The sequence below is a fragment of the Hemitrygon akajei genome, chromosome 15 (genome assembly GCF_048418815.1).
Source record: "Hemitrygon akajei chromosome 15, sHemAka1.3, whole genome shotgun sequence".
Lineage (NCBI taxonomy): Eukaryota > Metazoa > Chordata > Chondrichthyes > Myliobatiformes > Dasyatidae > Hemitrygon > Hemitrygon akajei.
This window is the reverse complement of record NC_133138.1, coordinates 38,851,472-38,874,188: the sequence shown is the minus strand read 5'-3', so window position 1 is coordinate 38,874,188 and position 22,717 is coordinate 38,851,472. Positions and strand designations below refer to the sequence as shown.

The 22,717-nt window shown below is 38.4% G+C and overlaps 1 protein-coding gene across 1 annotated transcript in view; it reads left to right on the top strand.

The window, feature by feature from the left end:
* The window catches only part of LOC140739553 (protocadherin Fat 4-like), a 290,758-nt gene that overhangs the window by 149,148 nt on the left and 118,893 nt on the right, over positions 1–22,717 (top strand). The window contains exons 9-10 of the mRNA XM_073067948.1: positions 608–666; positions 6,139–6,224. Coding sequence (XP_072924049.1) covers positions 608–666; positions 6,139–6,224 — 145 coding nt within the window. The remainder of the gene's footprint in view (positions 1–607; positions 667–6,138; positions 6,225–22,717) is intronic.

The following is a 22,717-nucleotide window of genomic DNA, read 5'->3' as shown; positions in this document are numbered from 1 at the left end:
CTGAGGTGAAGGAAGCTGAGGTATATCCTAATGGAGGTTTATAAAATAATATGAAGCATAGATGGGATAGACAGCCAGGGTTTTTTTCCCCATGCTAGGAATATCAAAAATAGGAGATAATAGGTAAAATAGGAGGAAAGAATAGTAAAGAAAAATTAAGTGGACTTTTTTTTTACATAGAGAGTGTTTGTTACTTGGAAAATACTGCTGGAGGAGGTGGTGGTGGAAACAGGTATAATCACTCCGTTGAAGAATTTCAGATAGGCAGATAAATAGGCAAGGTAAAGAAGGATAAGGATCTAATGCAAACGAACGGCAAGAGTGTAGATGGATAAAGAAGGTTGATGTATTCATAATGGGACCACTCCACTGATGTACAGATTTATGGCTATGCTCTGTATCTGCAAAACTTATGCAGAAGTGGGTTTATAAGTAAATTTCAGTGTCTTAAATCTGGGATCAATGTTTTAACATCACCAGAATAATTGTGGAGCTACAGTGAAAATTACTACTTTTGTGCCTTTAATTGTTTATATTCTTGATGTAATTATAGAAAAGTTTATTAATGCAACTATGTTGATATCCATGTACACTGTATATTTTACAGGTGGGGCAACTGAATACAGACTGGCATTCCTCAGAGCCTCATATAGTTGGAAAGATCAGGTATTTTATTTTAAATTTCTATTTAATTCCTCTAAATTTATTTCTGAAACAATTGGTTTTAACAAAAATGAAGATATATTGTACTTCAAATAGCTGACTCATAATTTAAGCTGTGCTAAACTAATTAGTGTTCTTTGTGATTATAATTTTCTATCAAACACTTTTGGTTTGTAGCACTATGAAGCAGAACGCCTAGTTTGGAGCTCTTTTTCATTCCTGTTACATTTATAAATATTGGCTCCATATGCAGGTTGAAATATCGCGCTGTTTCGCATTCATTTGTGGTTTCATCACAATTACATTTTGTAGAATGTATTTGGTTAAAGTCAAAACATAGATAATTGGCAGTTGCTTTTGTAACTGCCTGCTGTTAGGTTATCAGTCCTCTAATAGGTCTCATATTTAATAAATCTGCAAGATGCAAAGTAGAAATGCAAGATGTAGCCTTTTGGCAAACATTTAACATCTCACTACCTAGTCCATTGGTGGACTCAAAGTAAGTTGATTATCTAAACATTTATGTTAACATATACCACCCTGAGATTCATTCTGTTGCAGTCATTCACAGTAGATCAAAGAAATACAATACATTCAATGAAAAAAGCACAAAGACTGACTGAACAGCAAATGTGCAAATGACAAATTGTGCAAGTACAAGAAATAATAACAAATAAATCAGTAAATAAATAATATTGAGATAATGAATTGTACAGTTTGTGGCATCAGTTCAGAGTTGAGGTGAGTAAAGTTATCCACACTAGTTCAGGAGCCTGATGGCTGATGTGTAATAACTGTTTCTGAAACTCCTGTACCTCCTTCCTGTTGGCAGCAGAGAAGAGAGCATGGTGTGGATGGTAGGGGTCCTTGATGATGGATGCTGCCTTCTTGTTTCAGGGATTAATGGTGTGGAGGGCTTTTCCTGTGATGGACTGGGTTGTATCCACCACTTTTTGTAGGGTTTTCCATTCTTGTACATACCGGTAGTTGTTTACACACTGACCATGATGCATCCAGTCAGGATATGCTCACCATTAAATGCAGTATTGATGTGCTGAAAAAGTTAGACTGGGTTCACTTTGCATCAGGTTCCTCACTTTTAATCAGTAAATCTGTAGATCTAGCATCATGAAACTTTGATGATGTTGGAGTGGTAGATTTTCTGGACTATTGGATGTTATTTTAACGTAACACACATTTAATTAACATTTTTTGGCTGTCACAAAGGAGCATCATAAATATTCCAGTGAAATCTGTGACTGTCATAGGAATGGGTAAATTGGCTTATGATGAATTTCAGTCCAACATGGGAGAATATCACTAAGTGAGGCAGACATGGATCTCTCAAGATTTCTAAACATTCACTGGAATTTGACAGTGTTCTGATTTTTAAATCTTTTTGGCGGGTAAGTGGCTGGAAGAGCGATAGAGATTGATGTAAATATCAGAACAGGTCCATCTGAAACAACAAAGAATGTAATTACCTACCTCCACAACTATTTTTGATTGGGATATAAATAAATCAAATGAGACTGAATAATAAATTTAGATCAAATTGGATTCACTGTCATATTGAGGCAGCATGAGTAAACAAAGATAAAGAAAGAATAGAAAAGAAGTCATTCCAACTGGTACCCAAATAAACTCACAGCTACAATTGTTAATTTTCACTGTTGGTAGAGTGTATTGGAGATTTTGAACATGCAATCAAAATCAAAATCTTGTTACATGTGACAATAATAAACCAATTTACAAATTTACCAATGTGGATAATCTACATACAGGACACTGTTGATGCAGTGACTACAGACCAGATAATATTACCATACTCTCTTTATTAACATAAATTGTTAATCACAAATTGATCTTAATTACTCATTTCACCCATATAGCTGTAACAAAGATTTGAACTCAGAACATCGAATATGGATCATAGAGCAATACAGAAAAATCAAGGCCCTTCTGCCCACAATACTTTTTTGACCTAAAATAAGCTCCCTCCATGATCATTCGAACTCTTCCCTTCCATACAGCCCATTATTGTATCAACCTCCACCACCACCATTTTGCTTGTTATGGTTATACTTGACTGAATTTGAGAAGATAACTGAACTTAAACAGGACATGATCAAAAATATAATGAAAGCATCACCTGGAATAAAAAGTAGACAGAATTTCATGCATGGATTACATCATTCACTTAAAATTCTCTAAGTTTCAATCAGAATTAGAGGAATACATGTATCTCAAAAGGTCATGGGCTGGAAGCATTTTCAGAGATCAATGTCATAGAGGGATTTATAAACAAAGTTCAAAGTAAATTTATACAAGGAGGTAAAATCAGTAGTCAAGCACCTTCATAGGGCTCTGCATATAGGAGATAAATAATATAGTTGCAGAGATGGTAGTAAGACCTGCTGTAGGTCCAATTGAGGAATGCTTAGTGTTAATGCTTGAGGGTTTTAGTAATAGATTGGCTGGAATAGGTCAGTTTCAAGCAATGTTGTGGAGATATGCTCCATCCCTCAAAGTAGAATATCAACCCGCTTTGTCATGGTCATTTCCCCATTTTGCAGCAGTCTTCTTTGTTTATTGGTTCAGCATCAATCATCAACACCGTCATCTGCCATGTCTTATGACACTGGCAATCATGGTTTTGATCATGATTATTCTTACAAACTTTTCTAGAGAAGTGGTTTGCCTTTGCCTTCTTCTGGGACATTCTTTACAAGATGTGTGACCCCAACCATTATCAATACTCTTCTGAGATTGTCTCCCTGCATCAGTGGTTGCATAACCAGGAATTGTGACATATACCAGCTGCTCACATGACCATCCACCTCCTGGTTTCATGGTTTCACATGATCCTGAGTGCAGGGCTATTCAAGTGCTGCACCTTATTTAAGGTGTGACCTGCAAACTTGTGGAGGGAACAGCACCTTCCACGTCCTTTGGTAGAGATGCATTTTCACCCTGTCACCCAAGGTTCAGTATTACACTCTACAATTAAAAGTCTTGGACCAGCATTTGCAATACAATGACAAATGAGAAAACAGTTAGTGTTAAGTATTTTAAATATTTTCCCCAGACTTTTACAGTCAGTGACAGAACAGCAATGCTCAAAGTGCATGCCCAGAAGAAAACTGTGTACCTTTTCAGTCTTTATACAAAGTTGAGAAAGATTGACACTTGATTATTTGCTAAAGGCAGAAGCTGAAATATCACAAAAAACATTATTTTTTAATGTTTTCTAAATTCCCTTAGTGTTGAAACAGTCATTTGAATGAATTGTGTTGCATACTTCCAAAATTAGACTTTGGTTAGATAACATGATAAGTATATTTATGGCTTTTAAAAAATATCTTTTAGCCATCTTATCCAAAGCAAAAACAAAATCAGTATGTCATATGGGTGAGTCATTTGTCAGCAGCTTAAATTCACATGCATTCCATTGGTTGTAGCAGAGAAAGCTGTAAACAGTACATACCATTATAAAAAGGCAGCAAACCAAACACTATTCACATTATAATCACAAAATCTTGACCATACTTTAGTTTAATTACACATTCCATGGGTGTAGCTATTGCTGGGGTTTGTATTTAATGCTCATACTTGACTGCATTTGAGAAGGTAACAGAGATTGAAGGGTACATGATCAAAATATATTAAATATACTCTCAAATATAATGAAGGACTCACCTAGAATGAAAAGTAATCTGAATTTTATGCATGGAATATAATGTTCAATTAAAATTCTCTAGTTTGAATTATCTTGGGGAGTTTGGCAATTAGGCACATATTGAAATTGAGGTTTGAGATAATAGATATGGCTCTTTAATGTGTTTTAAATCCTCCTGTACTATTTGAATGAAAGTATTATGCCTTTATTTTCAAAGAATTAGGGACTACAATGGAGAAATTTTAAAAAGGATTTCACGGGAATATATTAAGCATTTTACCTTTCATCACCTGCATAATAGCAACACCAATTTTTCTCCTGTCGGCTGTTTGCATGATTTTACTTATAATCTTTATAAGGTTGGGTAAGATGATGCAATAAGTTGTCCAAGGTACTTACAGATAATGAGCCTTATGTGTAAAATAAGGTTCTTTGCCCATAGTTACGATACACTCATCGGCCACTTTACTAAGTACACTTGGATGCTTGCTCGTTATTACAAGTATCTAATCAGCCAATCATGTGGGAGCAACTCAGCTTATAGAATTGGTCAAGAAGTTTGGTTGTGGTTCAGACCAAAAAATCATATTGGGAAGAAACGTGATCCATGTGACTTTGACTGTGAATGGTTGTTGATGCCGGACAGGGTGGTTTGAATTATCTCAGAAACTGCTGATCTCCTGGGATTTTCATGCACAAGAGTTTCTGGAGTTTACAGAAAATGGTGCAAAAAACAAAAAAAAAAATCTAGTGAACTGCAATTCGCTGGGTGAATATGCCTTGTTAATGAGAGAAGTCAAAGGAAAATAGCCAGATTGTTTCAAGCTGACAGGAAGGTGACTGTAGCTCAAATAACCACATATTACAACAGAGGTGTGCAGAAGAGCATCTCTGAACACACAGCATGTAAAACCTTGAAGTAAATGGGCTACTGCAGCGTAAGAGCACAAACATACAATCAGTGGCCACTTTATTTGGCACAGGAAGTCCTAATAAAGTAGTCACGAAGAGTAAAGTGTTTCTGAATTAACATAGAACATAGAATAGTACAGTGCATTACAGGCCCTTCGGCCCACAATGTTGTGCCGACCCTCAAACCCCCACCTTAAATTCCTCCATATACCTGTCTAGTAGTCTCTTAAACTTCACTAGTGTATCTGCCTCCATCACTGACTAAGGCAGTGCAATCCACGCACCAACCACTCTCTGAGTAAAAAATATTCCTCTAATATCCCCATTGAATTTCCCTCCCCTTACCTTAAAGTCATGTCCTCTTGTACTGAGCAGTGGTGCCCTGGGGAAGAGGCGCTGGCTGTCCACTCTGTCTATTCCTCTTAATATCTTGTACACCTCTATCATGTGTCCTCTCATCCTCCTTCTCTCCAAAGAGTAAAGCCCTAGCTCCCTTAATCTCTGATCATAATCCATACTCTCTAAACCAGGCAGCATCCTGGTAAATCTCCTCTGTACCCTTTCCAATGCACATTAATGATTCTAAGTCCTTACATTCAGAATTAGAACTGGTGCAAATGAGTTACATCTACATATAACATGATAAGTGAAAATATAGGAGAACATTATGGACTTTAAAATGTACAAACAATGTTTTGATTTTGACGTATGTAACAATTAATGTATCAACATTAGTTGTTCTTTGAAGTATGGCAACATTTCATGGGGTGTAACTACATTATACAAACACTGTTAGAGTGTTAAATGATGACGTTGGTGTTAAGTGGTGTTATGCTTTTGGGGGTCCTTCAAGTTACAGTCTGTGATTCACATTTTCATTTCAGTTCCCAGTGCTTGGAAGAAAATCTAACCCATGATGAAATTAAACGAGAATTCAACAGACGGCACACAGCAATCACATCAGGAGCAGGTCAGAGTCAAACCATTGGGAGTTAAATTGGGTGGGAGATTTGTGGGTATAAATGCACATCACTCATCAATCAAAATCAGGGTGGGTAGGTTAGTTGGAACATAATGGCAGTTTATGTGGTGTTACTAAAATATAAAGCTTCAATGGAGCAGAAAGATTAAAACAAGAATAAATTTTATCTAAGTAAAATTACAAATTAGTCTCTTACAGTATTTAAATACAGATTTAGCAAAGTGATAAATTAGATATACTTTGAAAGTTAAAATTAAAGTGACCCAAATAAAGGATACCTTGTTATTATTTGCTATGACAATGATGCACAGTAACATTAAATCATGTTAATTTTATTGATACATTAAACATATGTAATTTGATGATATACTGAATAAGGATCTGGTGCTTTCCCATTGTATATGATGAATAAACTCTTATCATGCTTCCAGCCGGGTACAGGTATTGAGTTTAACTGACGTTTCAATGACAAACTCTGCCATCTTCATCATGATGATGGCAGAGTTTGTCATCGAAATGTCAGCTAAAATTGGTACCTGTGCCCAGCTGGAAGCACAAGAAGAGCTTATTCATCATCAATATACTCATCAAATGGATCTCAGCATTTGTTATTGGAATGTTTTTAAGTATTGTAAATGATAAATGTTGGAAATAGAGCAAATTTAAAGAGGTAAATGGTGCAAACACATATCAAGTAACATGCCGTTAATAAGAAAGAATTTAAGTGCGACAGTAATACTTTTTCTTGTGCTATAATGCTTTTCTTTTAGTAATTTTACATTTTCCTACAACCCTTTCTCATTTTACCTGTTTCTGTGTTAACTGTTATTACAAAAGGAGCATGCAAGGTGTCAAGCATTTAGTAATTCTATGAGTTAGGGTTATATTAAAAAGTTTAATTGTATCAGAACTTAAGTATGGTGGTGGTGCTATGGCTAAATGAGAGATTTAGATTCTCAAACCAGTGCTCTGACTCCAAATCCTGTCCTGCAAATGAAGAATGTAGATTTAGCTAACAATGTAAAAATGCATTTTCATCATGTTATGTTAAGTACAGTGTTTCATGGAAAAGGCAAGTTATATTACTTTCATAAGGGCTTAAATTCTGATTCTTTTCTCTGGTTACCAGCTTTATACTTGCAGCACAAAATAAAAATCAAACACTTATATATGGCCGTCTGGAAATATATAATACACCTTTGCTTCATATCCAATCAACGGTTAACTATGGGTTTGATTGTGTATTAATATTCCTAATTGCTGTGGTTAACCCCACATAAATGCCCTCTTTTCAATCTATTGATTTTTAATAGTCTAGGATCACTGTGATCCACTAAATCTCCACTGATTACTAAGTACAGAAATTGTTCATGATGTTATTGTTTGGCTCTGACTTTTTTGTACATTAAAGTATCTATGAACTTTTTTAAAGGAATGAATTAACACCGTTCAGATGAAACTTGAAACCAATGTCTACCTATTGAAGTAAAAGTTCCCATGGCACTATTTGATAAAAGAGATTGAACATTTTAATGTAATAGAGCTACCATCTTTTATTGCTTTTTTTTATTTCTCTTGCATTGTTCTTTCATTCCTGTGCACTATAATTTCTTTCTTGCCTTCATTCTTCTTGAATGGGATTTTATAGTAATGCACATTAAAGGTACGTCTATGAATGATTTTACTTCCTCGAGTGGATTCTCCATATACATACTTGTGAATTTAAACACATCCAATTAATTGAATCCCTGTACCAACAACACATTGTTTATGGTCATTGTTTTCTCTCAGAGCAAAATTGTCCTCAGGTGTATAATGTGTTCATGATCAATTCACTGGGAAGCTACTTGTCACAAATGGAAGTCGATGTTGTGCTAGAAAATGTAACAAAAAATGTTAAAGGTACAACTGAGAATAAAGTGAACTAATAGGGAACTGGACTGAGGAGCGGTAAATGGATTTCAAGTCAGTTAAGTGTGAGGTGATGCAAGCTAAGCCTGCACAACACTTATATGAAGAATGGAAGAGCACTACAGAGTGTAATGGACCTCAGAGTACAAGTGCATGAAAGCAACATCACAGATAGACGGAGTAGTGAGTAAGGCATTCAGCATGCTGGCCTTCAGGTCAGTCAATATAGGAGATGAGACATAATGTTGTAATTTTAGAGTGCATTGATAAGGCTGCACCTGAGGATGGCGTGCTGGTTTGGTCACCCTGTTATAGAAAAGATGTAGTTAAATTTGCAAAGAGTCAGGACAGATTTAAAATATTTGGCAACACTAGGTAGCCTGAATTACAGGGAGGCTGGCCAGTATAGGTTTTATTCCTTGGAATGGGGAACAGAGAAGTGACCTCATAGACATGTTTACAACCGAAGGACACATGGATTAGGTATATAGAAATGGTTTTTACCCAGCGTAGGGGAATCCAAATCTATGGACCATAGATTCATGGTGAGAGAAGAAAGATTTTAAACGACCTGAGCGGCAACTTTTCCACTCAGATGGTGGCGAGTATATGGAATGAGCTGCTTGCGGAAGTGGTTCAGGCAGATACAATAGTATTGTTTAAGAAGCACTTGGATGAGTATATGGCTTAGATCAGGGGTTCCCGACCTTTTTTTAAAGCCACGGACCTCAGGTTGGGACCCACTGGCTTAGATGGATTTTGACCAAATACAGGAAATATAGACTAACTTGGCTGAGGATTTTGTCAGCATGGATGATTTGGGCTGAAGGGCCTATATCCTTGCTGCATTGTTATATGACCATAAATATGGTACTTCCTGAATGAGGCCTGATTCCTGTGTAGTTTGAGTTCTGTATATCTAATGAAAGCAGCACGAAACAAAACAAATAATCTTCACTGAACATCCCTGAGAATAAAATTCTTTCATGCCCCAGTGCTGACTGAACCAACATAGTCAGAAATGGGGAGAAGAAATTCAGTAGGAACTGGAGTGGTGGGTGCAAGTTTAAGGATTCATCTGGAAAATTCCATGTCACGCACTTCAGAATTTACTGCTTGGGAGGGAGATTTTGGTTTACTTGAGAGGCACCTGAGAAATTTGTACATTGTTCTGATCACTGTCAAATTCAGTAAAGATGCACATCATTTGAGGTGCTGTTAAACCATAAGGTATTGGAGCAGAATTAGGCTATTTGGCCCATTCAGTCTGTCAAGTCAGTTACTCACAATGGAGCAATATCTTTCAAGCACAAGCACTCGTTAATGGGATCTTTTACCAGTGCAGTGGGTGTGGTTTACTCTCTCAGACTATGTGTACACCACAGTAAATACCAAGGCCACACATGGAAAACAGGCGTGACTCTGGGATAATGATGATCTAAGTATTATGAATAAGCACAGGGCATAAATATTCTCTGTCATGAGTCAGTTGGGAACGATTTATGCATTCCTTCAAGTTTTAATAAACCTGTATTTTAAAAAAAACATTCCCAGCATATAAATAATACACATTGCTAATGATTTGACTGAGGTTTTGTTAAACTCTGTGCCTTATGTATCTGACTGTGTGGCTAAGCACAGCTCCAATGCCATATTCAAGTTTGTTGATGACACCACTGTCGGAGGCTGAATCAAAGATGGAGATGAATCAGCACATAGGAGGGAGATTGAAAATCTGGTTGAGTGATGCCACAACAACAACCTCTCACTCAGTGTCAGCAAGACCAAGGAGCTGATTATTGGCTTCAGGAGGAAGAAGCTGGAGGTCCATGAACCAGTACTTATCAGAGGATTAGAGGTGGAGAGGGTCAGCAACTTAAAATTCCTCAGTGTTATCCTTTCAGAAGACCTGTCCTGGGGCCAGCACTTAAGTGCAATCAGGCAAAAGCATAGCAGTGAATCTACTTCCTTCAAAGTTTGTGAAATATTTGGCATGACATCTAAAACCTATACAAACTTATTCTGATGTGTAGTAGAAAGTATAGAGACTAATTTAATCATAGCCTAGTATGCAAACACCAATGCCCTTGAAAAGAAAATCATACAAAAAGGGATGGCTACAGCCCAGACCACCGTAGGTAAAGCCCTTCCTGCCATTCAGCACACCTAAATGGAGCACTGTCACAGGAAAGTAGCAAAGATCATCAAGGACCCCACCACCCAGGACATGGTCTCTGCTCACTGCTGCCCATCAGGAAGAAAGCACTTGAGCCTCAGGACTCACACCAGCAGGTTCAGGAACAGTATTATTCCTGAACTATCAGGCTCTTGAACCGGTGGGGATAACTTCACTCTTCCCATCACTGAACTGTTCCCACAATCTCTGGACTCACTTTCAAGGACTCTCCATCTTGTTTTGGATATTTATTGTTTATTTATTTTTTTAATTATTTCTTTCTTTTTGTAATTACAGTTTGTTGTGTTCCATTGATTCTATTATGGTTCTTGGATTTACTGGGTATGTCCCCAGGAAAATGAATCTCAGGGCTGCATATAGTGACATACATGTAGATTAATAACAAGTTCACTTTGAACTTCGAGCTTTTGGACTTTGAATCGAAGTCTGCACTTTTCAATTTATGCAAGGCAAGTATTAAATTACTTACTGCTGTCATAAAATGATAAATGTAAAGGCTATTAACAATGTAGCAGTTTTGGATACTACATCATACAGAAGCAGAAAGCACAGTTTTGCTATTGTACAGCAAATATTAATAACATTTATATTTTTATTTTTTCTGGATAATAATTCATCATGCTATCTCTTCATCAGTGAGACTAGCCTTCATTTACAACCTGATACATTGGTAGTATCTGTATATAATCTACAAAACAGCTGCAGCTACACTCTGAAATTAGATATTCTGTTACAGATTCAAGCAACAATAAATATATGAGTTAGGCAGGGGTTTTTATAACAAATAACATGTTTATTAAACACTGAAAACAAACCCCCCCAAAAGTAAACAAATCACTAACGTAACCAGAAATCAGCTACTGTGCGGCAGCTTAAACAGTTCTTAAAGCAATGAAGCTTAAACAGTTCTTAAAGCGATGTTGAAAAAAAAAACAGTTCTTCAGAGTAGTATTGCCAAAAGTTCAAAATGCTCATGGTCTATTGAAGGGAGAGACTTTTTAAGACGATTTAAATTCTCTTTCACGTCGTGTTGTTTCGGTTCCCAAATCGAACTTTTCCCACGAAGAATTTACGAAACGAAACGGCTTAAAGGCACTGACCTTTCCTTTACAACACTGTTCCCAATCCTTTCTGATGTTTCACAGGGATAACACGAGAACAGTCAACGAATTCCTTCCGAATAAGGAACAAACAAGGTCGAACCTGTTTCACTGTCGAAATCGATTCTCCTCGATCTTTTATCTCCCGAACTCCGATCTTCACTCTCCACTGAATCTCAACTAGCAGTGTTATAAAGAAACTGCTGGCAATGACCTTTTAAACTTTAGGCATTAGATAAAACTTCATCTTTCAACTAAACTGTGTCATAACATTAAATCACGCAGTGGCATGAAGTCAACATGGCAAATCCAGCAACGAACTACCCCTCCTCACAGGGAGGGGTCCTCCTTTTATACCCTGTAAAAAAAACCTGTCACATGACCTCTACTGGCGGGAAAATGACGTCACTCCACCATCACAAGACCATTACCTCAAGTCCAGTATAGCTTCAACCCCAGTCACGTGACAAGGGTACGTAACAATTCCAGTAGTTCTCTTCCTCTTTGTGTAGAATGTTTTGTGTTCCATTCTAAAATTGTGGGAGCCAAATCCTTAGTTGATAATCCATGAAATTCTTTGTTTGAGGTGCTGTTTTTAAGACCCTGTCTACTGGTTATAAAATACATCAGGCAAGATTTTAGCGGGGTAAGAGAAGATTTGATGTTCTGTACAATAGAGGTACAACTAAAACACAGAATCTGAGCATTGTCACATTGCCAGTTTTTGCATTGTTTCCTATTGTACAACAAAGATTATGCCAAATAAATCCAGGTCCTTCACTTATTTTTACTCTGACTAATTACAACTCAGTATAAACCTGCTTACTTTTGAACAGAATGGCTGGTGTAAAATTATAATAATTTAACAAATCTATGTGTATGGCAAATACAAGAATGCTGGTAGCAATACATTAATATACACAAATATTTTAAAATATATTATAATTTGATTTGAAGAAGATTGAGAGGTAAAAATTCAGGATGTATATCCAAATATACGAGCCCAGATTTTACAGTGATAGGCCCTTTATTTAATACTCCTTATCCACAATCACCAATAGACTGATTTTACTGAAGTCAAATTCAACATTGCAATATTGCTGATGAAAAGAGGCCTTGGGAAGACCCTACGAGTGGCAGAACTTCCAATGTTGCAATAGATTGGCATAATTAGACTGCAAAACAATCCTTATTTATGAAGTATCTCTGACGTCCTTTGACAGTAAGCAAGATCCAATCCCTGCCTTGCTGGATGTAAAACACCTCAGGATTTTAGATCTCGTGTTAATCTCTAATGCTATTTTTTTAATGTTGGAAGTAAATAAAAAGGATTAAAACATTTTAGGAATGATTTAAAAGTAAAGACACACTTAAAACACATACAAAGTAATTATTAAAATTGTAAATAGTTTTAAATGAAATTATTCAACTTCTTTCTTACAACTGTACATTCCAGAATGATATCAGTTGCTTACAGCTCACATGACTTACCTCACCTACCACTGAATCCAAGGGCAGTTTCCCAAGTATAGTAGCAATATAAAGGGTCACATTGGTTATGAGCTTCCTGGAGAGTTCAGTGGAAGAGTGCATGTGGAAAATGGCTGGTAGAGCTCACCTGTTGCCTGGAATAGAAACATTTATATGCAAGTCCAAAAATCACAGATATTCTTCTAAGAAATATGAGCAGTTTGATATAGAACTGTTGATATTTCCCAATAAAATCCAAACTATTGTTAATCCAGTTTTACTTATTCCACAAAAATCCATATTAATCTTGTTATTTTAACATTCCACAATTTCTGTATATTAGAAACTAATTCTAAAAAAAACTTAGCATTAGTAACATTGCAAAAGACTGTGCAGTGATTGTTGTACAGAAGCCAGCTTTTGATCCATCTCATAAGATTAAAATTACTTTTTACTTTTTGGCACTATAATTCCCAAGTGGCATTAACAAGATCAGTAAACCAGCTCATTGAAAATCCCCATAATGCCTTTAGAAAACAGAAATGCAAAAAGATACTCCAATCCTTTTACAATAGACAATAGACAATAGGTGCAGAAGTAGACCATTCGGCCCCTCGAGCCTGCACCGCCATTTTGAGATCATGGCTGATCAATTACTATCAATACCCGGTTCCTGCCTTGTCCCCATATCCCTTGATTCCCGTATCCATAAAATACCTATCTAGCTCCTTCTTGAAAGCATCCAGAGAATTGGCCTCCACTACCTTCCGAGGCAGTGCATTCCAGACCCCCACAACTCCCTGGGAGAAGAAGTTTTTCCTTAACTCTGTCCTAAATGACCTACCCCTTATTCTCAAACCATGCCCTCTGGTACTGGACTCTCCCAGCATCTGGAACATATTTCCTGCCTCTATCTTGTCCAATCCCTTAATAATCTTATATGTTTCAATCAGATCCCCTCTCAATCTCCTTAATTCCAGCGTGTACAAGCCCAGTCTCTCTAACCTCTCTGCGTAAGACAGTCCAGACATTCCAGGAATTAACCTCGTGAATCTACGCTGCACTTCCTCTACAGCCAGGATGTCCTTCCTTAACCCTGGAGACCAAAACTGTACACAATACTCCAGGTGTGGTCTCACCAGGGCTCTGTACAAATGCAAGAGGATTTCCTTGCTCTTGTACTCAATTCCCTTTGTAATAAAGGTCAACATTCCATTAGCCGCCTTCACTGCCTGCTGCACTTGCTCATTCACCTTCAGTGACTGATGAACAAGAACTCCGAGATCTCTTTGTATTTCTCCCTTACCCAACTCTACACTGTTCAGATAATAATCTGCCTTCCTGTTCTTACTCCCAAAGTGGATAACCTCACATTTATTCACATTAAACGCCATCTGCCAAGTATCTGCCCACTCACCCAGCCTATCCAAGTCACCCTGAATTCTCCTAACATCCTCATCACATGTCACACTGCCACCCAGCTTAGTATCATCAGCAAATTTGCTGATGTTATTTTCTATGCCTTCATCCAAATCGTTAACGTAAATGGTAAACAGCTGTGGTCCCAATACCGAGCCCTGTGGCACCCCACTAGTCACCACCTGCCATTCCGAGAAACACCCATTCACCGCTACCCTTTGCTTTCTATCTGCCAACCAGTTTTCTGATGCCCTGAGCTTTGATTTTACCCACCAATCTTCTATGTGGGACCTTATCAAATGCCTTCTGAAAATCGAGGTACACTACATCCACTGGATCTCCCCCGTCTAACTTCCTGGTTACATCCTCGAAAAACTCCAACAGATTAGTCAAGCAGCCTAACCTTTTGTCATTTTAATTACTCTTTGTGGCTCTTAACATCTCCAGATTGTTCAGCTTTTATCATACAATCATAGAATTGTATAGCAGAGAGTTGGATCCTTAAGGTCCACCTTTTCTGTGCCATCTATCTGCAATAATCCCATTTACCCACGTTCAGTCCATTTACCTTTGTACATTTCCTATCCAAATGTCTTTTAAACATCATATTTGTCTCCTCTCGAAACTTGTTCCAGATATTCAACTCCTTCTGTGTAAAAAACCTTCTCCCCAGATCTCCTTTAGGTTTGTGTCCACTCATCTTTAATTTGTGCCCTCAGGAGAGATGATGTACAGAAAAGCATTAGAGTACATATTAATAACTCCCAGAAAATAGTGATAGAGGTATGCTGTGAATAAGGCGCACAGCATGCAAGGCATTGTGTATAAGACTTGATGTCATGTTGCAGCTGTGCAGGACTTTTACCAGGTGATCATGGAGAATTGTGTTCAGTTCATTATAGAAAGGATGTGGAAGCCTTAATGTTTTAACAGCATTCTTCCAGGACCAAGATGCAAAACTCAGTACACACAGTCACATACAGCACATTACACACATAGCTCATGAGTTATGATTGCAGAAAAACATCACAGAAATAGAATATAGCCCAAGTGCTTAAGTGGCATTGCCAGTGGATTGATGGTGCATGGGATGTTGTTTTGGAGCCATGTTTCTACACCAACAAGCACACAGTAGTTCTTTATCACATGCTACTACAGTTGCAGATGAACACTTGTGTTCCACTGAGTGAATACTGGAGGGCAGTACCAACAGAATGGGCCAACCCCCAACCCAGGATAGACTCTTGCACACCTCTTGCAACAGGAAACCCCGTGACATGTGCATCTCACCAGCGCAACAAAGCCAGGTATTTCCCCTGCCATCCACCTCACCAATGAACCAGTGAAATTGTCTTGCAGTATTGTACATTACCGTATCTAACAGGGTCTTGTGATCACAAGAAAAGAAGGTACAGAGGAGATAGAGTTACCAAGATGATGCCTGGATTAGGAAACATCCAGAGAGGAAAAGTTCCTTGACTGAGTGCTTTTCCTTTGGAGTAACAGAGGATGACAGGTGATTTGATAGGGCTGTATAAGATTATGAGAGACGTCGGTGAACTGGACAGCTGGCACTGTTTTCCAAGAATAGCAAAACAATATCAGAGGACATCCATTTAAGGTGAGTGGAGAAAAGTTGAGGGAAGATGTCAGAGATAGATTTTTCTTTACACAGATAGTGGTGGGTGCCTGCAACATACTGGTGGCGTCCAATACAAAACAGACATTAAAAAGACTCTTAGTTAGGCACATGGATATAAGGAAAAGGAGAGTTATGGGCTATGTAGGAGGATGGGGATGGATTGGCCATAGAGTACATTTACATATATATCAGCACAACATTGTGAGCTGAAGGGCCTGTACATTGATGTACTGTTCTGTGTTCTATGTTCTATGAGTAGAGTGATATGCACCTAATATAATGCACCTTACAGTGGACTGAAAAGCTTGAGCATGTAGATATTAAGGAAGAGGATCTGCTGGAGCTTTTGGAAAGTATCAAGTTGGATAAGTCACCGGGACCGGATGAGATGTACCCCAGGCTACTGTGGGAGGCAAGGGAGGAGATTGCTGAGCCTCTGCCGGTGAGCTTTGCATCATCAATGGGGACGGGAGAGGTTCCGGAGGATTGGAGGGTTACAGATGTTGTTCCCTTATTCGAGAAAGGGAGTAGAGATAGCCCAGGAAATTAAAGACCAGAGAGTCTTACTTCAGTGGTTGGTAAGTTGATGGAGAAGATCCTGTGAGGCAACATTTAGATAGTCATAATATGATTAGGAAGAGTCAGCATGGCTTTGTGAAAGGCAGGTCATGCCTTACAAGCCTGACTGAATTTTTTGAGGATGTGATTGAACACATTGATGAAGGTAGAGCACTAGATGTAGTGTATATAGATTTCAGCAAAGCATTTGATAAGGTACCCCATATAAGGCTTATTGACAAAAGTAAGGAGGCATGGGATTCAAGGGGACATTGCTTTGTGGATCTAGGACTGGCTTGGCCACAGAATGCAAAGAGTGGTTGTAGATGGATCATATTCTGCATCAAGGTCAGTGACCAGTGGTGTGCCTAAGGAATCTGTTCTGGGACCCCTACTCTTCTTGATTTTTATAAATGACCTGGAGGATTAAGTGGAAGGATAGGTTAGTAAATTTGCTGATGTCACAATGGTTAGGGGTGTTGTGGATAGTGTGGAGTGCTGTCAGAGATTACAGCGGGACATTGACAGAAAGCAAAACTGGGCTGAGAAGTGGCAGATGGAGTTCAACCCAGATAGGTGTGAGGTGGTTCATCAAATATGATGGCAGAATATAGTATTAATGATAAGACAGTGTGGAGGATCAGAGGGATCTTGGGGTCCGAGTCCATAAGACACTCAAAGTTGCTGCGCAGGTTGACTCTGTGGTTAAGGAAGCATAAGGTGCACTCCCCTTCATCAATCGTGGGATTGAGTTTAAGAGCTGAGAAGTAATGTTACAGCTACATAGGACCCTGGTCAGACCCCACTTGGAGTACTGTGCTCAGTTCTGGTCGCCTCACTACAGGAAGGATGTGAAAACCATAGAAAGGGTGCAGATAAGATTTACAAGGATGTTGCCTGGTTTGGGGAGCATATGTTATGAGAATAGGTTGAGTGAACTCGGCCTTTTCTCCTTGGAGCGACAGAGGACAAGAGGTGACTTGATAGAGGTGTACAAGATGATGAGAGGCATTGATCATGTTGATAGAGGCTTTTTCCCAGGGCTGAAATGGCTAGCACGAGAGTGCACAGGTTTAAGGTGCTTGGAAGTAGGTACAGAGGAAATGTCGGGGTAAGTTTTGTTTTACGCAGAGAATGGTGAGAGCGTGGAATTGGCGTCTGGTGATGGTGATGGAGGCGATAACGATAGGGTCTTTCAAGAGACTCCTGGACTGGTACATGGAGCTTAGAAAAATAGATGGCTATGGGTAACCCTAGGTAATTTCTGAGGTAAGGACATGTTCGGCAGAGCTTTGTGGGCTGAAGGTCCTGTATTGTGCTGTAGTTTTTCTATGTTTCTATGTTGAATTAGCAAATGTGATAGTCACTGAGGAGCATCACCATCAGCCTAGTTGGTTTGAAGGATTCATTTCCTTGGAAAACTCTTGTGACCAGATTTGTGAGAAATGTTTTTCTGATGCATCGAACAATGCCTCCTTCTGAAGTCCCTGCCTTTTCAAATGAACATAAATCCTGCTCATTAGAATCTTCAGCAATGAGAGTAAGCTAGCCAATAACATAAAAGTGGATACCAACAGTGGTTTCAGATATAAAAAGAGTAAAAGAGAGATGAGAGTGGATACTGGATCACTGGGAAATGATGCTGGAAAGGTAGTAATGAGGGACAAAGTAATGGAGGATAATCGTAATAAGTATTTTGCATCAGTCTTCATTGTGGAAGACACGAGCAGTATGACAGAAGTTTGAGAGTGCCAGGGGGCAGATGTGAGTGTAGTTGATTTTTCTATGGAGAAGGCGCTTGGGAAGCTAAAATATGTGTTGGTAGATTAGTAACCAGGTCCAGATGGTCAACATCACAGGGTTCTGAAAGAGGTAGCTAAAGAGATTGATCTTTTAAGAATCACTAGATTCTGGAGTGGTTGCAGAGGACTGGAAATTTGTAAATGTCACTCCACTCTTTAAGAAGGGACGACTGTAGAAGAAAGGAAATGATAGGCCACTTAGCCTGACTTCAGTGTTAGGAAGCTGTTGGAGTCCATTTTTAAGGGTGAGGTTTCGGGGTACTTGAAGGCACACAATAAAATAGGCCACAGTCCACATGATTTTCTTAAGGGGAAATCTTACCTGACAAATTTGTTGGAATTCTTTGAGGAAGTAAGAGGCAGGATTGACAAAGGAAAGTCACTGGATGTTGTAAACTTAGATTTTCCGAAGGCCTTTGGAAAGGTGTGCTCATGAGGCTGCTTGTCAAGAGAAGAGCTCGTGGTATTACAGGAAAGCTATTATCATGAATAGAAGATTAGCTGATTAACAGGAGGCATTTGATGGTTCAGACTCAATATATGAATGGCCCAATTTTGCTCATACAATATGTCTTATGGTTTATGATCTAATAATATCCAGACAACAGATAAAAAGACTGTTGATTCAAGAATGTACTCAAAGCAAATTATAAGTAAATTTATTACAGTACAGATATGTCACCATATGCTACTTTGAGATTGAAATTCAGACTTTGATTGAGTGAGACTCCTCAGCCTGTGGTAACCAGGCTCATCCCTACTAAGTTTTGAGATTTGTTATCCTCCCATATTCTGTTACCTCTAAAATGTTTCAAACAGATGTAAAATTCTTTTTTGAAGCCCCAGCAATCTTGCTAGTATAGATTTCATCACAACTTGGGAATTTATCCGTTCTAATATAGACTAACATATCTTGCATTTCCACGTTCCTGAGACTGACATGCTTCAGATTATCTGCATAGTCCTCTCTTAATTCCCCAGCCTCCTTCTCAGAGGTAAATGTTCTCTGAAATTAACTTGCATGTTGTCATAATTCCCATGAAACAGTTGACTGGGATTCCCCTATTGCAATAATAATGTAATTAATGAGTTGAGAAAATTCTAATCATTAACTGAAATTCTGATATCCTGCTTGCTACCGGATCATTTGCATAGCTCCAAATTAAAATGTCGCCCAATATTTTAGAATGTACGGAATGGCCAATTTATTAGGCATACCTGTACATCTGCTCATTTATGCAAATATTTAATCAGCCAATCATGTGGGAGCAATTCAGTACATAATACCATGCAGCCATGGTCAAGATATTTAGTTGTTGTTCAGACCACAACTGGGAAGAAATCTGATCTAAGTGACTTTGACCATGAAATGATTGATGATGCCAGATGGGATGGTTTGAGTACCTCAGAAACTGCTGACCTCTTGGGGTTTTCACATACATTAGTCTCCAGAGTTTACAGGGAATGGTACAAAAAAACTATACAGGGAGCTGCATGCAGTTCTGTGGGCAAAAATGCCTTGCTAATGAGAGAAGTCAGAGGAGAATTGCCAGACTGGTTCAAGCTGACAGGAAGGCGACAGTATAACCTCGCATTACAACAGTGGTGTGAAGAAGATTCAAGTACATTTACTGTATAAATGACACAACCTTGAGATTTGCTTACTCTCAGGTAGCCACAAAGCAAGAAACGTAAAAGAGCCCAGTTAAAGAAAAGAAAATGAAAGACCAGCTGTCGATGTGTAGGAGAAAGAAAAAAAATACAAATGAAAACAATTGAAGTGAACGACATTACAAATCAAAATTTGGTCCTCAAATCCGAACCTAGGAGCAACCCAAAGTAGGCCCAAAGCCTTCCTTATCAGTTCATTATATTAGCAGGCAAGGAACACAGCTGCCAGGGCAGTCTTCATAGCCTCAGCGCCATAGAGAGAGGAGTGACCATTGAGAAGAACGAGCAAAATCAGCTCTTGTCCTGGATCCCAACACCCTGTCCTTTCAGTCTATCTGTGCCAGCATTCAAACACACCAAACAGCTCTCAATGCACAACAGTTCGAAGTGGATGAGCTACAGTAGCAGAAGACACAAACATACAATCAATGGCTACTTTTGGAAGGTAACTAATTAAGTGACCACTGTGTATCTTTATAATGTTATGAAATGGAGCATTCAGTCAATGTGCAGCTAGACGGAAGTGAGCAAGATGATAAATAACAAGATGTTTTTATCCCCCAGCGCTGTCAATAAAGAGAATTGTGAGAATTTTTTTTATCATTTTATGAACAGTCCCTTGGCACCATTTATGTCTGTCAGAGAAGGATGCATTTAAACCTGGATCCAATAAATGGCTGCCTTAATTTCCCTCTCAGTTTTATGAGTTGTCAGTCCAGATTATGTGCTCAAATCTCTCAAATAGCATTGAATTAATATCAATCTGATCTCGAGGTGAGAATGATGCAACTAAATGAAAGACAACATGAATTAAGATTCGTACAAAATATACATGCATGAAAGTCGACAGCAAACATCACAGTTGCACATTTAGCACACAGCTGCAGGGGTGGAGGAAGCCAATTCAATTAACAATATTAACTTCAATACTAATAAGTTATGATGCATTGCTCGCTTTAATAAGCTGGCTTTAAAGGGCATTGACTGAATCAAACTGTATCAGAAATAATGTCTGACAACCATTCCCGAAGAGTTGAAGACGAAGTGGTGACCTGATGGAGTCAAATTATAAGAAGCATTGACAGGATAGATAGAATAATTTTCTCAGGGGTGGGGTCATAGGTTGAAGGTAAGAGGAAAAAAGTTAAAGGGGATTTCCTCCTTTCCTTTCTCCCATGGTCCACTCTCTTCTCAGGTTCCTTCTTCTTCAGCCCTTTACCTTTTCTACTTATCACCTCCCAGCTTTTTATTCAATCCCCTTCCCCTCACTTCCTTACCCTTCCCCATTACCTGGCTTCACCTATCATATTCTACCTTGTACTCTTTCCCTCACCTCCCCCCACCCAGCCCTCAGCTACTTATTCTGGCTTCTTCCCCTTCCTTTGCAGCCCTGATTTATCAGCCCGGAATGTTGATTCTTTAATTCTTGCCAGCACTGATGCTGCCTGATCCGCATTTCATGTGTGTGTTAGTCTCAATTTCCAGCATCTGACAAATCTCTTGTGTTTGGGATTTTAAGGATCTTTTTCCATACTGAATGCACTGGAGATTTGGAACTTGCAGCCAGAGGCTGTGATAGACTGATGTAAAATCACTTTATTTAAGAGACATTTAGCAGACATGAAAAAGCATTACATAGAAGGATATGGACCTAAAGCAATCAGATTGAATATGGGCAGATGAACAAAAGACCAGCATGCACATGGTGGGCTGAATGGCCTTTTCAGTATTGTAAACACAATGACAGTATGAATGTTGGAAAATTTGGAAACCATGTTTAAAATTACTCAAACTGCATGGGTTCAAATTTATCACCAACTATAGTTGCTTTGTATAAATTAAAGCAGTAACCAGAATTTAATCCTGCTGTTACAGATAGAACCAGCATACTGCCAGACAGAGGAAATTGCTCACAGGGCTGAGCAAAGCTCTGGGTCACATAACAAGTTTTATCATTTCAAGATGCCACCAAATAACTTCTATCTACTATGGTCTTAATAATGATAGCAATAAGTCAGTTTCAAAGTAAAATTAAAAAAATATATTGAAAATATTCTTCGCCTGCAATTCCCTTATTATTCTCGTTTATCTTTGATATCAAGTCCTGTTTTACCCTGAAGACCCAAGGAAACTACAAATATGTTTTCTTGAAATCAGATTTGTATTAGCTTGCTTAGAATTCTCATAAAAGTACAAAAAAATCTTGGATTGTTCTAATTTATGAGGTGATTTTACCGAACTGCCCTAGAGCAATAAGTAATAATGGTAGGAGTCACCTAATAAGTGCAGTAAAATAAGGAAAGGGGTGATTTGTCCTCAAATTTTGTGACAACCTCATGGAAGAGAGAGATCACCAGTCTGCCAGTGACGCAAGAGTGCTGCAGAAATATATAAAAAGGGCTGTCAGAGAACATACATTGCCTGCTGACTGCATGCAATGCGCTTGGGCTGCAGTGCTGCATCTTGTCTGTCAGATCTTCTAACACAGCCTGCTACAGTTTGGAAAAGAAATGGTTTCATCTTGCCAGCATGACTAACAAATCCATGAAAGCCTGCTTTGTGAAGCTGAAGGCTGTGTACTACATTGACTGTCAAAATCTCACTAAAACATTTGTTGACGATCATAGCTGTTCTGCACACAATAATAAATATTGGAATGGGGGTGTTCATTCAAAGAAAATATTTTTCTGCATTCTCTTATTATTTTGATC